The sequence below is a fragment of the Chamaea fasciata genome, unplaced genomic scaffold (assembly GCF_029207755.1).
Source record: "Chamaea fasciata isolate MVZ Bird 193981 ecotype frontalis unplaced genomic scaffold, bChaFas1.0.hap1 SCAF_5, whole genome shotgun sequence".
Taxonomy (NCBI): Eukaryota; Metazoa; Chordata; class Aves; order Passeriformes; family Sylviidae; genus Chamaea; species Chamaea fasciata.
This window is the reverse complement of record NW_027094090.1, coordinates 21,610,929-21,629,435: the sequence shown is the minus strand read 5'-3', so window position 1 is coordinate 21,629,435 and position 18,507 is coordinate 21,610,929. Positions and strand designations below refer to the sequence as shown.

The 18,507-nt window shown below is 40.1% G+C and overlaps 2 protein-coding genes across 2 annotated transcripts in view; both read left to right on the top strand.

The window, feature by feature from the left end:
* The window catches only part of ASB15 (ankyrin repeat and SOCS box containing 15), a 10,102-nt gene extending 9,179 nt beyond the window's left edge, over positions 1-923 (top strand). Inside the window, 6 exon segments of the mRNA XM_066184516.1 lie at positions 52-59; positions 307-466; positions 468-663; positions 666-704; positions 707-787; positions 790-923. Coding sequence (XP_066040613.1) covers positions 52-59; positions 307-466; positions 468-663; positions 666-704; positions 707-787; positions 790-923 — 618 coding nt within the window.
* The window catches only part of LMOD2 (leiomodin 2), a 27,613-nt gene extending 9,106 nt beyond the window's left edge, over positions 1-18,507 (top strand). The window contains exons 2-5 of the mRNA XM_066182996.1: positions 8,778-8,841; positions 11,696-12,590; positions 16,394-17,719; positions 18,068-18,507. Coding sequence (XP_066039093.1) covers positions 12,318-12,590; positions 16,394-17,719; positions 18,068-18,094 — 1,626 coding nt within the window. The 5' untranslated portion in view covers positions 8,778-8,841; positions 11,696-12,317 and the 3' untranslated portion in view covers positions 18,095-18,507. The remainder of the gene's footprint in view (positions 1-8,777; positions 8,842-11,695; positions 12,591-16,393; positions 17,720-18,067) is intronic.

Here is an 18,507-nt window from a genome sequence, read left to right as displayed (position 1 = left end):
ATGGCTCTAGTAAACTTGCAAACATATTATTTATATACCTTTCTATTTCAGAACTACCTGTGTGAGATAATATTTAATTAACTTTTATTTTTAGCATAAACAAAGCAAAATGCAAAACATGCTCCTTAAAATTAAGTAAAAACCACTGAAACAACTCAAACGCAACATCTTATTTGACCGTGCTCAAAACTGGTGTTTCTGTGTTTTGATCTTTTGTAAAATATCTAGCTGGTAATTCAGAATATGATGAGGGTTATTTTCTTCATGCAAGGAAGTTACACCTGCCTAGTGTTCTCTGCTTTTTAGGGGCAAGAAGTATCTCATTGCAGCCACATCTCAAACTTTAATCCCAGAAAGTGGGTTAGGCACTGTTCACTCTGCTGTAGATGGTCAGAAGTGTCTAGAACTTGTCATTGAAAATGGTTTGGACGTCAAGACTCTCTTGTCCGAACGCGTAATGCGAAACTTCAAATTCTTACGATGACAGAAGGAAAACTGCACTTTATTGTGCGCTTTCTAACAATGAGATTCTTTGCACCAAAATATTGCTCAAAGCAGGAGGAAATCCAAACAAGGATCCTTTAAACCGTGTTCTCATAGCAGTGAGAGCTGACAGCCATGGAATTGTAAAGCTGCTCCTACCTTATGGAGCAGATGTCAACTGCTGATTTTGTTGCTTAATGATACGCATTTCCCCAGTGCACTTGGTATTCTTTGAATGGTGACATGATGCTGAGGCTGTTGCTCAGTCATGGATATAGTGTGGAGGTGTGTTTGGACTTTGTCAGGGTATCTTTGGAAATTAGTTTGTGTGGCCAGCTCCAGAGCAGAAGCCTATTCCTGGTTGGACTACTTCTTCAATAAAGGATAAACTAATAAATACATACCTTCCTTGCTTCTCTTCACTTTGCTCTTTTCATTAGCTAGATTTAAACATTATAGTTTATGGTGATGAATTAAGATTAACATACTGGCAAAGTCCTTTTTTGAAAACACTCTAAGAAAAAAAATAGCCGTTTCTCATTTTCTACTCTGAGATAATGAAAATTATGTGCATAGTGTGGTTTTATATTTGCATTCATATATTAGAGATTTAGAAAGGAAATTTTGAGAAATCATGAGGCAGGATTCTGGAATTTCTGTTCCTTTCCTAACCAGTGGAGTAGGTGTGTTTCCAAAGAAATATTTCTGTTGAACAAAACAGTGCCACAGACTACAGCAATTTCGTTTTTCTTTTTGCCTTCAGGTCTGTTTGCATAAATTAAGGGTTCACAAATCTTAAACATGGAAGAAAATGGCTTTTAAAATTTGACTGTTGAAGGCCATTGCTAGGGCTTTGTTTAAATTATCTTCTGTAATTGCTTTAAAATGTGTTTTTTGGCATTCCTCTGCACAAATTTTGAAATTATGACTTGATGTGTTCTTTGTTTCAGTTCTGTGAGTTTATTGCTGTTCCATGATTGAGACATTTGGCTGGAAAAGTGGCTTGTGTTTTTATAGATTACACGGATTGTGTTCCTCTAAGCACAAGAATTCAGTTTTTCATAGAAACACAGGAAGAATGAGCAGAGATACCACTGGGTTAACATCTAACTTCCAGTTAAAAATGTTATGATTTATTATAGGAAATTTTAATTGCTTATATCAGGTCATATTCATTGGAAGTGTTGTAGCATACTTGGTACATTAAAGATCATGGTCCTATATAAAATTCTTCAAACATGTAAATGATTATTTTTAGGTATTTTTGCAAAGTGTTTGCTCTCAGGTATAGCTTCTCTGTGTGCATGTTTAAGGCTTGGCAAAATTTAAGGGACTTTAGATAGGCTCTTTTAAACAAACAGTAGATTTTGATGGTTAAACATACCAGGAAATCAAGCAGCGTGTCACTTTGGTTAAGAAATATTGTAATTTTAATTTTGGTTCCTTCAAAATTTTGGCAGATCAGTTCTTGAACAGACTCACCCTCAGTCATGCTGCCATGCACTGTACAGTATGTTTCTGCACATTTAGAGAAAAATAATCCAACAGAATTAATTTAAAGATATTTAATTAAAAATTTATTGCAGTTACTCCCTTTGTTTTTCTTCCATCTTGAGGAAAGAAAAAAAAAATACAAACCCTCCCAACTAAGAAGGTGTTTCAATTGGTGGATGTCAGGATTACGTAGGGCATAATCTATTTAGCTAAATCCACAATTATCAAATGATTGTGTTAGAAGGGACCTTAAAGATCATTTACTTCCAACCCCCCTACCATGGGCAAGGACACTTTCCATTAGAGCAAGTTTCTCAAAGACTACATCTTCAACTTGCCTTGGACATTTCCAGGGATAGGGCAGCCACAACAACTCTGGGTATCCTGTTATTTGAGAGGTATGCTGGTTATCACACACACACACACACACACACACACACACAAATATTCACACAAACTAAAGCTCAGCTCCAGTGTGCTTCTGCCCTGCTCCTTAAACTGGCTCTCCACGTTCTTCAGAATTTCTCCTTACTTGCTGAATGTCATTGTCATATAAAACCTAACTTCTGAGTCAGAGATGTAAATTCCACTTCCAAAGGCTGCTATATTGGTCCTTTGTGTGTCTGTCCTTCATGACAGATTCACTGGAGCAAATGGAAAAAGTGAAAATTACTGGTCTGGGGCAAGAAGAAGGTTTAACAGAAGGCTTAATCCTTCCTGCTCTCAGTAGGGCTACTATTCATGTAGCTTTCTGAGACTTAACTTCTGGAGGTTTTGCCAGAAATTTTGACCAGGATGAAAAATAATAATTTAGTTACTTGTAAAAATTTCTAGGCATCTGTGCCAGGCCCCTGACAGAAGGATTCCCCAGGTGACTGATGACTGCAGGCAGGGCCTGAGCACAAAGCGAACCCAACAAGGCTGACTGGAAGTCGGGGCTCCACTGGCTGATACCTCCTGGACATAACTGGATAAATAATGTATAAATTGGATAAATAACTGGATAAATACACGTATGCTTCCTAACCTGTAAACTGATAATTCTCTGTGGGAATTCTTAATCAGAAATATGGACCTATCATAATCAATCTTAAATTGTGGCAATTTTAATAAATACAGTGACCACAACACAAGAGTCTGGGTAATTGCATATCTGATACAGTATCCTGCAACCAGCAAAAGCAACATGATCAAATAGGGCTTTAGACAGGAGATTTTAAACCCTTTCTGTAACTAGAGCCAAATTCCATTAGTAATTTTAGTTCACAGGCAAAGGTTTATATTTAGGACTTCATACAAGCATCAGGCAGTAGTTACATTGCCTGCAGCATCAAAGCATTCAGATGTAGCACTGAGCATTGCCCCAAGTGTTTAAAATACTATGAACTGGTCCTTTGAATATCATTAGGTAAGTTAAAAAGACATGGTATTGGTCATGTTTATCTTTTAATCAGTACAGCCAGGCCCTTTTTCTTGTTTGGTTGCCTGTTATAGGAGGTGGACTGATAGTGCTTTAAGGCTTTTCTGTCCTTCACCATTGAAGTTGTTTATTTATTGAAAACTTGCGCCCACCCTCACTTCCCTCCCCTCCCACCCCCACCCCTCTCAACATTAAAGCAAGTACAGTATTATGAGAAAGTGTCTTTCGTATTTTCAAAGCATCTGTGAAATGAATGGAGGAAGAAGCAAAACTTAATTTTAAATGACACATGAGGCGAGATAGTCATGGAAAGGGAGCTTTTTTTCCCCAGATCGGGTTTATGGCACAGCTAGGAATTGAAAGCACAACTCTTTCTACTCCCGTATTTCCCAGCCAGACCATTTGATGCTACTTCTGTGGTCTTGTCTACGTGGTGGTATAAACAGAAAATGTAACTGGACCAGAGCTAGTGGTGGTGAAAAGACGCAAAGGCATCATCCCCAGCTGGAAGAATAAATTGGTAGGGGGAAAAAAATGTATTTTCCCTACTTGGACTGTGATTGAACCCTTGCAACACTAGAATTTAATTTTCTGGACTATTTGGGTGTGTCTCACAGGCTGTTCCACTGCAACCCAATGCCATGGCATGCCCACCCCCAAGCAGTGTTGTCTACAAGTAATTAAATGCCCTGCTACTCATTCAGGCATGCTGTGGGATAGGGACTCCTATCGATTTGGGGACAATGTTTGAAATCAGAGGTATAATTTGGTTTCTGTTTTTCATAAAATCTGACACAAGCAGCTGCACCAGTCTGTGAGCTCTCCAAGGAGCCAGACATTCAACAGTGGTTACATCAGCCTTTAGCCTTTTCAGCACCCGTGGGATGGACTTTGTAGCTGTGTTTTCAGAGCTCAGTGAAGGAGGGAGCAAACCATAGCCATGAGTCCTGTATATGACCAGCTCTTCCCTGTAGAAGCCATAATGTTGTGTGTGGGTCATCTATAAAACTCCGTGCACTGACTACCATCTAATTTTGGGAGCTGGCACGGCAGAGCTTGTTCTGAGTATCAGGGTGGGGGTGAGGCTGTGGTGGGAGGTGAGCAGCACTTTTACTGCAGCAGTCTGTGTTCTGGCATGGGCTCCAAGTGCCTGAGCTGCCCTTTCTCAGACTATTGCCATTAGTACAGGAGTCACACATGGAAAAACACAGTCACAAAGTCACAGGCTCTTTTGTGTCTACTTTGGGGTAAGGTAAAGGGATTTTTTGTGACCCATACTAAGGGCAGAAAAGAACCCCCACTAAAATATCCATGGTTTGGCTATGGCTTGCATGATCATAGATTTATGATAATTTATCCCTGTAGAACAGGTCTTATCTCTTGTTTTTGCATCACTTCCAGGGGCTGGAACATACGTCTTATAACGAATGGCTGTGAGAGCTGGGGTTCTCCTGAAAAGCTAGAAAAATATATTAGTGAGTGATTAGTCGTCATAAGAATGATATAACAGTGTAGCTCTGGTGAAATGTACAATGTATTTACATTTAATTTTCAAAATTCAAATTTTCAGTAGAAATCTCTACATCTAATTGGGCAAACCCATTGCCGCTTGTCCACATATGTGTGCATGGTAGATGTTCCCAGAACTCCTGTTATCATTAATATGGACTAACAAAAAATAAAAGCAAAACAAACCCCCGACATAATTAAAGATAGTAGAGAATTTACCTGGTTAGTACTGCTGCTTGTACTTAATTCCCTATGAAGTATATAACTTGTTTATATTGCTTGCATCTCCTTTAAAAAAAAAAAAAAATCTTCATTAACACACACTAAAAAAAAGTTTAAAAAAGTGACCAAGGAAATGCTAAATATAGTAACTAAGTACCTGTTTCGCTCTCTGTGTATAAAGAAAAAGTATTTTTTTAAACAGAATGAAAAACCATAGGTTCGGCTAAGTTACACGGGAGAATTGTCTGGGACTCAGGTATTAACAAAGGATGAAATCCATGCTGTTTTCATAATCACTTACAGTTTAATAACTGCCTGATATGGGGATGCATATTACAGTGTATTTTTAAGTACCACCACAAATAATCTCGCTCTTATATTGGTAAATTTTACCGATATTCTTCTTCTTCTTTCTTTTGAAGAGTAGCAGGCTAACTGCATCCCACTGAAATTACCCTTCCCAAATCCACATTTTTTGTGCATACAGCAGTTCCTCTGTTACTTTCTTTGCAATACAGTGGCCTCTACTTCCTTTCCAAACCTGTTGAGCAATATTGCGATGTAATTCCAAACAGCTGCTGTGGTCACCCTATGTCTGTACATCAGTAGCAAGTGAAACGATTTCTATATATAGTTTGTAAATCTGTTGGCAGTGTTCGTAAAGCAGACTGAGATTCCTCCTGAGGAAAAAGAGCAGCTATGTGAAAGCAAGAGCATTAAGACCAGCCTTGTGTACAAAGCAGTTTATCTTTTTGGTGTGGCAGAAATGAGGAAATGGCAAGTCTGCAGAGACTTAAGAAGAACTTGCTTTGGGCAAAACCCTGGCAGGAATACTTTGTGCTGTCAAAGATAAGCAGGTTCATCTCACACTGTTGTTACAGAACATGACATTGTACTGACATGAGATGATTAAAAAGTATTGGCTGTGTTGGAAGGAAATGAAACTGGGATTTGGAATGACATTTATTCAATAGTATTTATTTTTCCCTTGTCTTCCTTATTTTTAATGTGATTCAGGAACGCAAAAGGAGCAATAAACCCCAAGTCTGCTGCACCTTTGACACCCAGCAGCATCCTCTCTGTATAATAAAATAGACTTCCAGGATCCATGCACAAAGGTGCCTGTGCAGCGTGAGCAGTGAGTTTTCTGTCTTTTAATTAGAGGTTGAGAAATTTATTAGTTCAGAAATGTTCTTATTTGCACTCAGATGTATTTTTCTTCCCAGTCCTTCCCTGCAGTCAGGTCAATCTCTTGACTCCCCTTCCTGGATTCATCTGTACTGTCTTCCCATCAGCAGCGCTATCAGACCCCATTCACTTCTTGACTCCCACTTGCTCTTCTGTCTTGATATGTAAGGCAAAGCAAACACCCCCACCACTGAAATGCATTAGATTGGTTGTTGCCCTGTGGCTTGTTGGTATATAGTTTATAGTTATGTCCCCAGCAACTGTTGAGAAAGCTATTTTCAAAACTGATCTGAGCAATAAGGCAGCCCACATGCACATGTTTTTATGTGAAAACTGATAACTGTTTGGGATGGTCCAGTTGTAAGCTACAGCCTGGACCTGGAATCTGCCCTCCTGGTAGCCTAGGGTGTGTTGCAGGGAATCTGTGGGAAAAATCTGTCTTTGAGCTAGAATGCTCAGTCTGATTCCCAAGCAAAGACTGGTTTTGAATAGGGTCATCTTTGCACTTACCCCACTTTGTGTTCCCCCAGCACAGATGGCAGAAAATACCTTTTTCTTCTGTGTGACTCCCTGTTTACAGCATCACCCAGAGAGATGGAGTGAACAACAGAATCATCTGGCGTTGATAAAAGCAGCTGAAAAATTGTGTCTTCAAATGCCTTCAGTGCATGCTTCATCCCATTTGCTCTGCTGATAGCACTGTTAAATGTAGGTGATGACACATCCTTTTCAGGCACAGTACCGTGTGCACGATTTTCACAAGTTATGCGAGTCTCCCAAGGGAAAGAGCTGCAGCTTGTCCCATCAGTCTGCCTCGTGGTCTTGTGTACTTGCCAGGCTGCTTGACCCTGTGTCTCTCTAGGATGGTTTGAATTCTGCATTCTGCCTGAGCCTGTCCACACAGCATACAAAAACTGAGACATATATAGAGATAAATATATATATATATGTATATATTGCTATGGTGGGAGGGGGAGAGCAGGCAGTGAGGAACATGGGGGCAGGACAGAGACGTGCAAGGAGGAGTAGGAAGGAGAGGTCAGCAAACAGGCTGGAGGTGGTTAAGAACAGTGAGGGGCTTGCAGGGAAAGCAGGAGCAGGGGGCCTGCAGGACCAAGGATGGAGAAGGCAGCACAGCAGCAATAAGTCATGAAGAGAGAACTCAGGGGCTGGTGCCTTGCTGGTGCTTGAGTGCACACCAAGAGGGAAGGTATTGGTTGAGGAATGAGGGTTGCAAAAGTGGTGGTGGGAGGCAGGAGCAAGCAGCACTGCAGACAGGCAGCAGGAGACATGGGGAAAGCCCAGAGTGCTGCGGTACATTGTTTTTAATGTGCTCTGTGGCAATTGGAGCTGTTCCTGCAGCGTGGGACTGAGCTCAGTATGAGCCAACGCATCTGTCTGACAGGCTGTCCCAGGAGCCGGGACCGAAATAGCCGCTGTCCTGCGCCTGAGGACAAGGTTGTACAACCCTGTCTTTGCCTGCCTGTAGTTTTCCCTGAGTGGAAATACACATTTAGCTGTGAGCTTTGTCCTGCTGAGGGGTGAGCACTGGCTGCCACATGTTCCTTGTGGTCTTTAAGAAATTGAGTCAATGTGCCCCAAGTGTAGAAATCTGACACGTGGAATAGAGTTCTCTAAGCTGCTCACTAAAAGAGTTAATTGCTTGGAAAGGCAAAAAGGACACTTAGAAGGGTTTCCTCTTGTAAAACCAAGAAAATAAATAATCTTTCCACCGAGTTAGGAAAGATTGAGAGTCTTGTCTGAAATCGAGCTGCTGAAAGCCAGGAATCCTGGGTGCCAAGATCTACAATGACAGAGTGAATCCTCCTCCAATAAAATGGATGCTTCCAGTACTTGTTTTCTCTCAGCTCAGGTTCTGAAGTGAACAAACCTTTTAATAATTGTGTTGAATGAGAGATGGGTTTTCATGGCCTATTGGTGAAATGTCATGAAATTAATTCCCGGCATACAGGATTTCAGCAAGCTATTAGGGAGGTGAGTTTGGGTGTTCTGTTAGGAGCTGGCAGAGCACTTCATCAAACCATCACAAATATTTTTTAGGTCATCAGGTTCAAATGTTAACCTAACACTCCTAAGACCACATCTTAACCATGTTCCTAAGTGCCACGTCTACACATCTTTTCAGTACTTGCAGGGATGGTGACTCAACTACTTCCCCGGTCCGCCTGTTCCAATACTTCACAACCTTTTCCTTATGTCCAATTGGAGGATTCATCCTGAACAGTAGTCAGTGTAGCCAGTATAAATCTGCCCTCCTGTACTACACATGGTTTATGCTCTACTCACTGCCTCCTATGATGGAAGGAGGTTCACTGTGCCACCTCACTAGCACAAAGTGGACTCTTCCTAAACTGTTTATAATGATGTGATTGAGAACACAGCTGGGGAGATAGAACAGGTTGCTTAGATTGCTGGGGTTTTTTGCTTGTTTTTTTTTCAGAAATCAGAACATCAGTGCCCGAGAAAGGAGAAACTTCCTATGAAACAGGAACAAAATGTTTCAGGTAAGAATGCTAATAACAGGAAAACACGATCACTCCTCTCTTTCCTCTGAGTTCCTCTTGGAAGTTGGAACCTGTGATCCGAAATGTTGTGTAGGGTGGGAAGCTTCAGCCATGGCTGGTGCCCACAGGAACTGAACCCTGACCAGCTGAAATGCTTGCATAATGCCAAATACTGCCAGAAAGGTAATCCAAAATTCCAAATTAGTGGGTACTTTAAGTCTTAAGGTTTCTCTTCGTCCTTAAAAAAGTGGTAACACCTTCATATCCTTTGAAAAGGCCATTGGACAATTAAAATCATTGATAGTTTTACTATGCTGATGATCAAGGGCAAAATAAAATGCTGAAGGGCTATTAAATGTGTGTGATGTTTCCCATGCAATGAAGAATAGTAAAGGTTCTGAGTACTTGTGTGTCTAGGATCAAATTATGTGATTACACAACTATGGAATTAAGGACTGTGTTTCAGTGCTCATCAGCAGGCAACAACAAATACTATTCCCACATTTTCTGACCTGTGTGTACTTGTCTTTACAGTTTTAGCATATTTTTTTCTCTTTGTGTAATTTGCCATGTGCTACAGCCTTATTATTTTTATTAAAATTATCCTAGTTCGTGGCTCTTCACCTTTGGCCATTTCCATGTAAAGAAGAGGTCCTAAAATACCATGAGTGTCATGTAGGATCAAGAAGGGACACAAACCTCTCATAACCTCACCTGACTGCAAATTTTTCCCCTGCTTCAGGGGAGAAATGTACAAGAAAGTACCTTGTCCATCTTTAGTAACATCTTTAATTATCTCATGGCTAGAATGGACATCATTGGCATTTTGTGTAGAAAAACATCACCACTGGCCCAGGGTTGTATCATGTCTCAGAAAGGAGTAGCATTGAAGGTAGTATTTGTGTTATTTAATCTTGCTTTGGAATGTTTTTTAGAAGTCAATAATAAATGCTGCTTTTTGAAGTTTCTTTGAGTTTGGGAAATTTAGTTTATACATAGAAAACTTTGAATAGACAAGTCAGGTACCTGTATGTTTGTACTTTGTATAATGGACTCCCAACTCAGGAAAATTTAAAGACTTACAAATTTTGTTGTTCCTGACACAACTGAGATTGTGAGATTTTTATGGAAAACAGTATATTTTAATAGATTTAATTTTTAACAGCATATTTTTGCTTTTAATATTGTACATGTCAGTGTTGTACATAGCAATATTCTTCTAATAAAACAGAGCATTTCAATTTCTGAAAGCATTTCAGTTTAAAACAGAAAATCTGTCCAGTTCACATTTCCTAACTCCATCAAAAACGTTTGCAACAAAATGTTGTCAGCAAAAACGCACTCAAGAAAGATAATTTTACTGTGCTGCTTCTCTGGCTAACTCCAATGATAACAATGTGAACCATTGTGCTAGACATACTAAAGAAATAAAATTGCTTGGAGTGCAGCTATATACAGGTAATTAATGCATATGTCAGTGCTACCAAAAAGCATTGATGATGCCAAGTTAAAAGAAAAAATGTACTTATTATATTTTCCTGCTCTTTCAAATTTTTCAAAATTTGGCCCAGGCTTCATTCTGCAGGTGCAGCTGAAAGAGTGAACAGAACTCCTATGGACCTACTGACTTGTCCATGTGCACTTGACCCATCATGGGACCTTATAGCATGAAGGTATAAGAGTGAAGGTAACACTCTTATCTCCATAAGCCAAGCATCTGCCTCCTTTTTATTTTATCCAAAGATTCTATCAATGTAAATGACCTGAAAATATTTTTTTATATTAAGGTTTACAATATTCTTACGTCTGCTTTATTAGTGGATTTTGTAGGTTACGAAAGACTAAAGCTCTTAGCTCTCATGCCATTTCTTGATCAAGATAACTGCATGAAGTTCATATAGACAAATGATCAAAGGAAAAATATAATTTCTTTATCAAATCTTTATGAAAATCATGCTTAATCTCCTCTCTTTACTGTCAGTAAAGCTGTATGCATAATAATGAAACTAAATGAGCAATTTGGCTAGACAACATATATCAGTTCAGGTGTCCAATCCATACTGATCAAAAAGAGATGATGTTGGGCAATAACAATACTTCAAATTATGTTCACTTACATTTCCATTAAATATTGGCCTGACTGTCTAAAATAACCTGTGTTTTGTCATTTAAGACGGTTGATATATATTGTTATAGAAGTGTTTGTACTTCCATGTACCAAAACCTTCTTTCTTCCTCTCCATCCAGCTCTCTCACAGCACAGGTTGGCAGATATTGCTGGCCTGCATGTTTCAGAAAAAGTTCCTAGTTCACCATCATTCACTACTAAATAGAAAAAAGAAAAAAACCAAAAAACAACTACATCAGAAAAAGAAACAATAAACAGTACAAAGTTTAATCTTTCTTTTTGTAATTATTTTTTACTGAAAGATGCCTGTCAATAAAAATAATATCAGAATAATATATCATCTATTAGCAGAAACTATAATGTGGCTATACATTTAGAATAAAGAATTGAAGAGCACTCTCCAGCTGTACATCAGTCAGTGACAGTGAGCAACAGCCATTAAAAGAATAGCCACTAGAGGCCTTCAGTTGCTTGGCCTGTCAGAAGTGATGAAGGCACAGCCCCCTGCCCCCCGCAGGGCTTGTTACCCTTAATCTCTGGATGACTCTGTCCTTTCCCCCCAGCAGAGCACAGTTCTCCACATGAAAAAAAAAAAAAAAAAAAAGAAAAAAAAGAAAAAAGATCTCACAGGTGCTCCAAATGGACATGTCCAGCTGATTCTCACTCTGATAGTCCTAGAAAAAATAAGGGAACTAATAAAGAATTCAGTTGTGTGATTTGTTCCAGGCGACACGTGACACTGCAGGAGCAGTGCTCCGCACAGCTACTGGCACGCCGACCTCCCCCCCCTTGGCTGCCTTTCCACTGATCCCACCCGCCTGCAAACACCTTGGTGGGATAACAGCATTCCACTAGAAAACCGTGGAAGTGAGAGGAAGTCCACCGAACATCGGCAAGGGTGTTTTATTTCCAGCCCCTGTAACAGCTCAGGATTAAATGGGCTTTCATTGTTCTTTCCCTACTGTGATATGGACACGATGCCAGTGTAAGTGCACCCGGGGTTTTATTTGGTGCCGCCCCCCCGTCTGCAAGGCTGGTATTCTCCCACTAGCTGCCTGTTCTAAATATGGCCATGGCCAGTGTGTCAATAATCCCTCTCTTTAAGGGACTTGCAAACATTAGTGTTGGGACATTCTTGCTGTTCAGATGTCTAGCTGACGTCTGATGCTTAAAACGGAGCATGTTTTCATCCCTTCATGCATTGTCGTAAGCCCCCAATGATTACTCTTAAAAGGGTGCCTCTGGCTATGCAGGGAAACAGTTGCTGACCACAGGAGACACAGCTTGCTTGCTTCAGCCTTCTTGAATGCCTGGTACCAGCTTTGTACCAGCCTGACCAAGCAGGACCATGTCTACCTTTGGCTATAGAAGAGAGCTCAGTAAATATGAAGACATTGATGAAGATGAGCTCCTGGCTTCTCTCACTGAAGAGGAGCTGAAGGAGCTGGAGCGGGAGCTAGAGGACATAGAGCCTGACCGTAACCTTCCAGTGGGACAACGGCAGAAGAGCCTGACAGAGAAAACACCAACAGGGACTTTTAGCAGGGAAGCACTGATGGCCTACTGGGAGAGGGAGACCAAGAAACTCCTAGAAAAAGAGAGGTTGGGTGCATGCGAGAAGGTAAGATGTTGAGGCATTTGCTGTTTCCTACAGATATTTGGTTTTATTCTTCATTGGCATGATCTGACTGATTTAATTTCTCTTCAGTCTCCTGTAGCATTTTTAAGAACATTGTTAGCCATACCTCTTGTGCCTGCTAAAGTGCTGAGTATTAGCTCAGAGAGTTTTTGTTCTCTCTGGAGGTGCCTTAAGTGCTCAGTTCAGAACAGAAGAATATGCCATAAAAACTATTATTAGTGATTAAAATAGGAAAAAAAAGGTTAGAAAGTAATAGGTAGTGATATGGGTCTTTGGATAGCATTTGGTTTTTTAAGACAGCTACACAAATGCCTTTTCCCTTCCTTAAAAAACAGCCAGTATTAACTGCTGAGAAGCATGTAAGGAAGATAATTTTGAATACATGTTATATCAGAAGGTAAGCAGATGCAAGGCTTTGTGCTCACTGGAAGAAAGCAGCTTGTGTTGCAGTCGGCAGCTTGTGTTGCTTTGTTCCTGCTGAGGATCCTTGGCATGGTTCAGGAGTCTTCTGGCAACTGTTGTCAGAGGGCAATTGTACATTATTTAAAAAGTGGCCTGGGATAGAGTCATCAATCAAACCATTTAACTGCATTCCCAGAAAAACAACCAATAGTGTTTGTTACGCAACTCATCCTCCAAATAGTAACAAAATAGTAACAAAATAGTAACAAAAGCCGTTTCCTGAAGTACAAATGGACAGTACAGCTAGGCGGGAGTGAAGGGCTCAGTCTTGGCAAGCAGTGAGCACTCTCAGTCTCAGCTTATATCCACATTGGCACTCTTGGTCCTTGCTAAAAGTATATGTCGAGACTGAGCCCGACCAAAATGCAACTTCTATTTTCATGATGGCTCTGTGTAATTTCAAAGCAAAGTGGGGACTTGGGAATTTTTAAGCACTGCTTCCTACCAAGCTCTAACTCTGTTTATAGAGACACATTTTCCCATGTTTAAGCACAAGGTAATACAACAAAGGCAAAGACAGCAAAACTGAACTCAGAACCTCTAAGAGTCTTGATTCAGAAGCTTACTTCATTTGCAAGAAAATAATTGTAGTTTATACATTAGATAAAATATCCTCCTAGCGGAAAGTCAGATGGATTAAATTAGCCTGCAGTATTCAGGATGTTTTTACATGTAAGTACCTTCTCTTGTTTGTGAATGGTGGTATAAGGTCTTTGCAGACAAGAGCACAGACCAGTAGCTGTCATCAGACCATTAGTATCAGCTTGCAGACATCGACTTCACTCCCTGTTTGTCAGTCTTAGAGAGTAAATGGCAAGATTAATGTTTATTTCCAGCTTAGCCTGGAACTCGAAACCTGGGCAGTTCTAAAAAACCTGCTGAGCAGGTCTAGTTCAGTATCTTATACAGTGGCAGGATCTTTCTTTTTTTTTTCTTCTTTTTCCCATGTATATAAAGCAATAATGATGGGTACTGGCTAAACCTCCAAGTCCTGGCAAAAGACTATACTTTTTGATCTGAGAAAAAGCTTCCCAAATGCATCCTGAAATAAGAAAAGGTTGATCTGCTGTTATAAAAGTCACAAAGACTCTCTCCACTGATGGCAATAAGAAAGCTCCATGAAAACAATTTTCTTGCTTTCAACTGTCTGGAAATTATCAACCTTTATCTAAGATGGTTATTCATGCTCCTTCTATAGTCAGTGGTGACAGATCAGCTGGTCCAAAAGGCAAACAACTTGCAGATAGCCTTTTAGGGTGAATAACTTGTCCTCCAGAAATATTTACCTCTGCATTGACTCTCTTAGTCCTAACTTTTCATAAAATTACTCCCACAAAGTAAGGTGAAGCCCTACAGGCTGCCTGCAGCAGTCCTGTACCACAGTGCTGCCACACTAAGAATATATCTCTATTCAATTTCAAAATTATCATGCAGATTACTATGACACCAGGCAACGTACATGACAGGCAACTAAATTCTGCCTTTGACCTCAGAAATGCCACTCAAAAAAAAAGAAAAAATCAAGTATGTTTTTATTAATCTAGCATCACTAAACATATCAATAGTGCATTTAAAGGCACCTCCTTCTGCTCATCTGTAGTATATATTCCTTGAGATACAAAACCAAAGTCATAAAGACAGGGATTTAGATACCTGATGTTTTGAGGTCTTAAAGCCCTACACATATATAGACAATGCAGATATAAATCTTAATCCCATAATAAGCCTATAGGTAGCACAGTATCTCTCAGCATAAGGGCCTTTCTGGACATGTTCTACAGGAGAAGCAATGGGGCTGAGTCCTACAAGATCTCTGTGTGCAGACCAATGTAAACAGACCCTGCAAGACCCGCAGGCCCTGAATGCTCAGGAACATCAGGCAGAAACAGCTCAATGTCCCGTTTCACTGCGAGTCACAGTTCTGCGAACATTACAATTAGCATCTTAGCATCTTTTTTGCATATATCCCAGCACAGAATTCTACTGAAAATTGTAAAACAGCACCATGCACTTTAACAGTTCTCTGTTTTCAGAACCTTAGATAACTAAGCAAACCTAAAACTGCACAGGTAGTCTAAAAATAGGCTGTCCTGTTGGTAACACTTTGGTTTTTCAGAAACAGAATTGCTGTGTCTCTGTGGAGTGTACTCACTTTGGAAAATACACCCTAGTATTTTACAGACATTAAAACACAAATATTGCCAAAGTAGTGCATACAGAACCATTATATTCATCAAAAATTTAATAAACATTTACAATTGTAAAGAAAAATGCATACCTGTAGTTTTTCCAGTAGACAAAACATGACATGGAAGATCTTTTTGAGCAAGAGGTTGAAGTTGGTTGTAGATTCTGGGCTGCTCTGTCACACCTCATAGATCCCCATCACACTGCTGGAGTCCTCCATGTGGAGAGTGAGGCTTTCCTGGGGTGGAGACCTTTTCCTGCTCCTCTGCACAGAACTCTCTTTTGCCACCATAACTTCTAAAGGCAACAAGCAGAGCCTTGGGGACATGGTTCCAAATTAGCCTTCTTGGTACCCACCAAACTAAAATAACATTGTGTTTCAGAAAAACAACGCATCTGCTCTGTAGACAGCGAGTTATAACAATTTACAGTATGGGAGCTGACTGTGAGCACTGGCTTAGCTCTTGACAAACACGAAGAAATTCAGGGGTTATTGACATGTGGTTACATGTTACCTCTGGGAATGCATCTCAATCCTTTCTTCATAAATAGTTTATTAGTATGTACAGCCCATGCAGTACATCCAAAGTATTTTTGACATGACTTCTGTAGTTCTGTATTGTTTTGCATGCTGGTATACAAGACTACGCATGCAGACACTATTTGTATTTTACATCATGGCAACCTTTAATTTTTTTAGACATACTACCAAATGCAAGGGAGTCTGAGATGTCTAATCCTCATGAAATGAAGAAGCTTGTTGCTCCTGTTCATTCTGAAATTGTTGTCTTATATTTCTGCTGTCAAGGATCCAAATTATATCCCCTTGTAGACATGCCAACACATAGAAAACCTGGTGTCTGTGTTGTAATACCTTGTATCAAGTTTCCTCTTGGCAGAAATCACTGACATTGATAAACTGGTTGCAATTTATGCTAAGCATTTTCTAATGAATGTAAAAGAAATAATGTTAAAAAGGTGTTAGATGAAACTTTTTCTGTTCTCCTAACTGTATTTGTTTGTTTTTAGATTTCAATGTTAACTTAAATAGTGTCAGTATAATTGTTCCTGTGCTAAAAGGCAGTAGTTACATTACTTTGGTCATGTTTAACACCCACACCTACATTCCTGTTCAGGATTCTGAGCAAGAAGAAGACAATTCAGAAGAACTTCAAGAAGAATGTTTCACAGAAAGCAATAGTGAAGTGTCTGAGGAGGCATATACTGAAGAGGATGATGAAGAAGAAGATGAGGAGGACGATGAAGATGAGAGTGATGATGAAACTGAGGAAAAGCAAAATGCTGCAGCTGGCAGGCGTTCTGACCACATCAGACACAAAAAGTGTAATGGTGCAAAGGACGATGAAAACTTCCTCAATGGCCATGATGGAAAAGACAGTGATAATCGGGGTTTAAAAAGCAGTGCCATCCACCCTTGTGGGAATCCAACAGTTATTGAAGATGCTTTGGAAAAAGTAAGGAGCAACGACCCTGACACCACAGAGGTCAATCTGAACAACATTGAAAACATCACTTCACAGATGCTTATACAATTTTCTCAGGCCCTGAGGGACAACACTGTGGTTAAGTCATTCAGCTTGGCTAACACCCATGCTGATGACAACGTGGCAATAGCTATTGCTGGTATGTTAAAGGTTAATCAGCATATAACTAGTCTGAATATTGAGTCAAATTTTATCACAGGCAAAGGCGTGCTGGCCATCATGAGAGCTTTGCAGCACAACAAGGTTCTAACAGAACTGCGGTTCCACAATCAAAGGCACATCATGGGCAGCCAGGTGGAAATGGACATAGTCAAACTGTTGAAAGAGAACACCACTCTGGTAAAGCTGGGCTACCACTTTGACCTTGCTGGCCCAAGAATGAGCATGACAAGTATCCTGACAAGAAATATGGATAAACAAAGGCAAAAGCGTATGCAGGAGCAGCGGCAGCAAGAGTCAGGTTGTGACGGTACTGTCAATCCAAAGGCCAAAGTTTTGCAGAAGGGGACACCTCGGTCCTCGCCTTATGTGTCACCAAAAAGCTCACCATGGTCTTCCCCAAAGCTCCCTAAGAAAGCAGTGCCGGTGAAATGTCAGCCTTCAGCACCCGCACCCCCACCTCCCCTTCCCCCCTCACCCCCACCTCCCCCTCCTCCTCCCCCTCCTCCAATTATTCCAGAGAAGAAGGCACCTACCAGGAATATAGCTGAAGTCATCAAACAGCAAGAAAGCGCAAAAAAAGCCTTACATAATGGACAGAAAAAGAAAAAAGGCAAAAAAAGCAGAAAACATGAGAACAGCATATTGAAAGAAATTAAAGATTCTTTAAAATCAATCTCAGACAGGAAATCAGAGGAAGGTTCACGACCCTCCACCCGGCCATCCACCCCACAAAGGTCTCTCCATGACAACCTTATGGAAGCAATTCGGGCAAGCAGCATAAAGCAGTTAAGGCGGGTAAGTAAGAGATCCTAGTTCAGTAACTGATTGTGGTCCAAATATAGCACAAGCTCAGTTAATTTTAGTACACACATTTAGTTTTAAAAAAAAAATCTTAGAAATGTGAGCATAATAAAGCACTTGGGAGGAGGCTTCCCTCTGATTAGGTTTTTCTCAGCAGAGTGATTTCTGTCTGACTGTGATTTTGACAGAAAGTGGGGTACTTTCCCAGGCTCACTCTTGTTATGGGAGATGATGTGTAGCACAGAGCTCTTGGCAGTGTATGTCTGGCAGAAATTTCAGGTATTTTGCCATTTAGACTGTACAGAAAATGTAATGAATACCCTTCCCACCTCTGTTTCATAGGTGGAAGTACCAGAAGCCCTTCGGTGAAAGCCTGGATGACAGAAGAAGCAGAGCAGTGTTTGAGGGGAGGCTGCTTTTCCTTTCACTGGTGGTAACACAGACTGTCTAGAAAGCTGTTTCCAAAGTACACTCTTAGATTCAAGTCATTTCTCTTTAATTCAAAGAAATAAACCCGCTAAATACAAAATAATGCTTTAAGGATCCATTTGCATTGTAATCTGTAAATATGGAAATAATTTTCTTTTTTATTTAAGGAGATTTATATTGAGAAGTTGTTGCTTATTTAGATATTCTTGTCAATATCTGATTGCACATCACTGGACAAGTTCTTTACACTGAGATGTAATAGTTTACCAGCCTGTGGTTTCTTTTCTCTTTTTTTTTTTTCTTTTTTTTTTCCATGAATTTACAATAAATGTGGTTTGAAGCTTTCAAGCAGA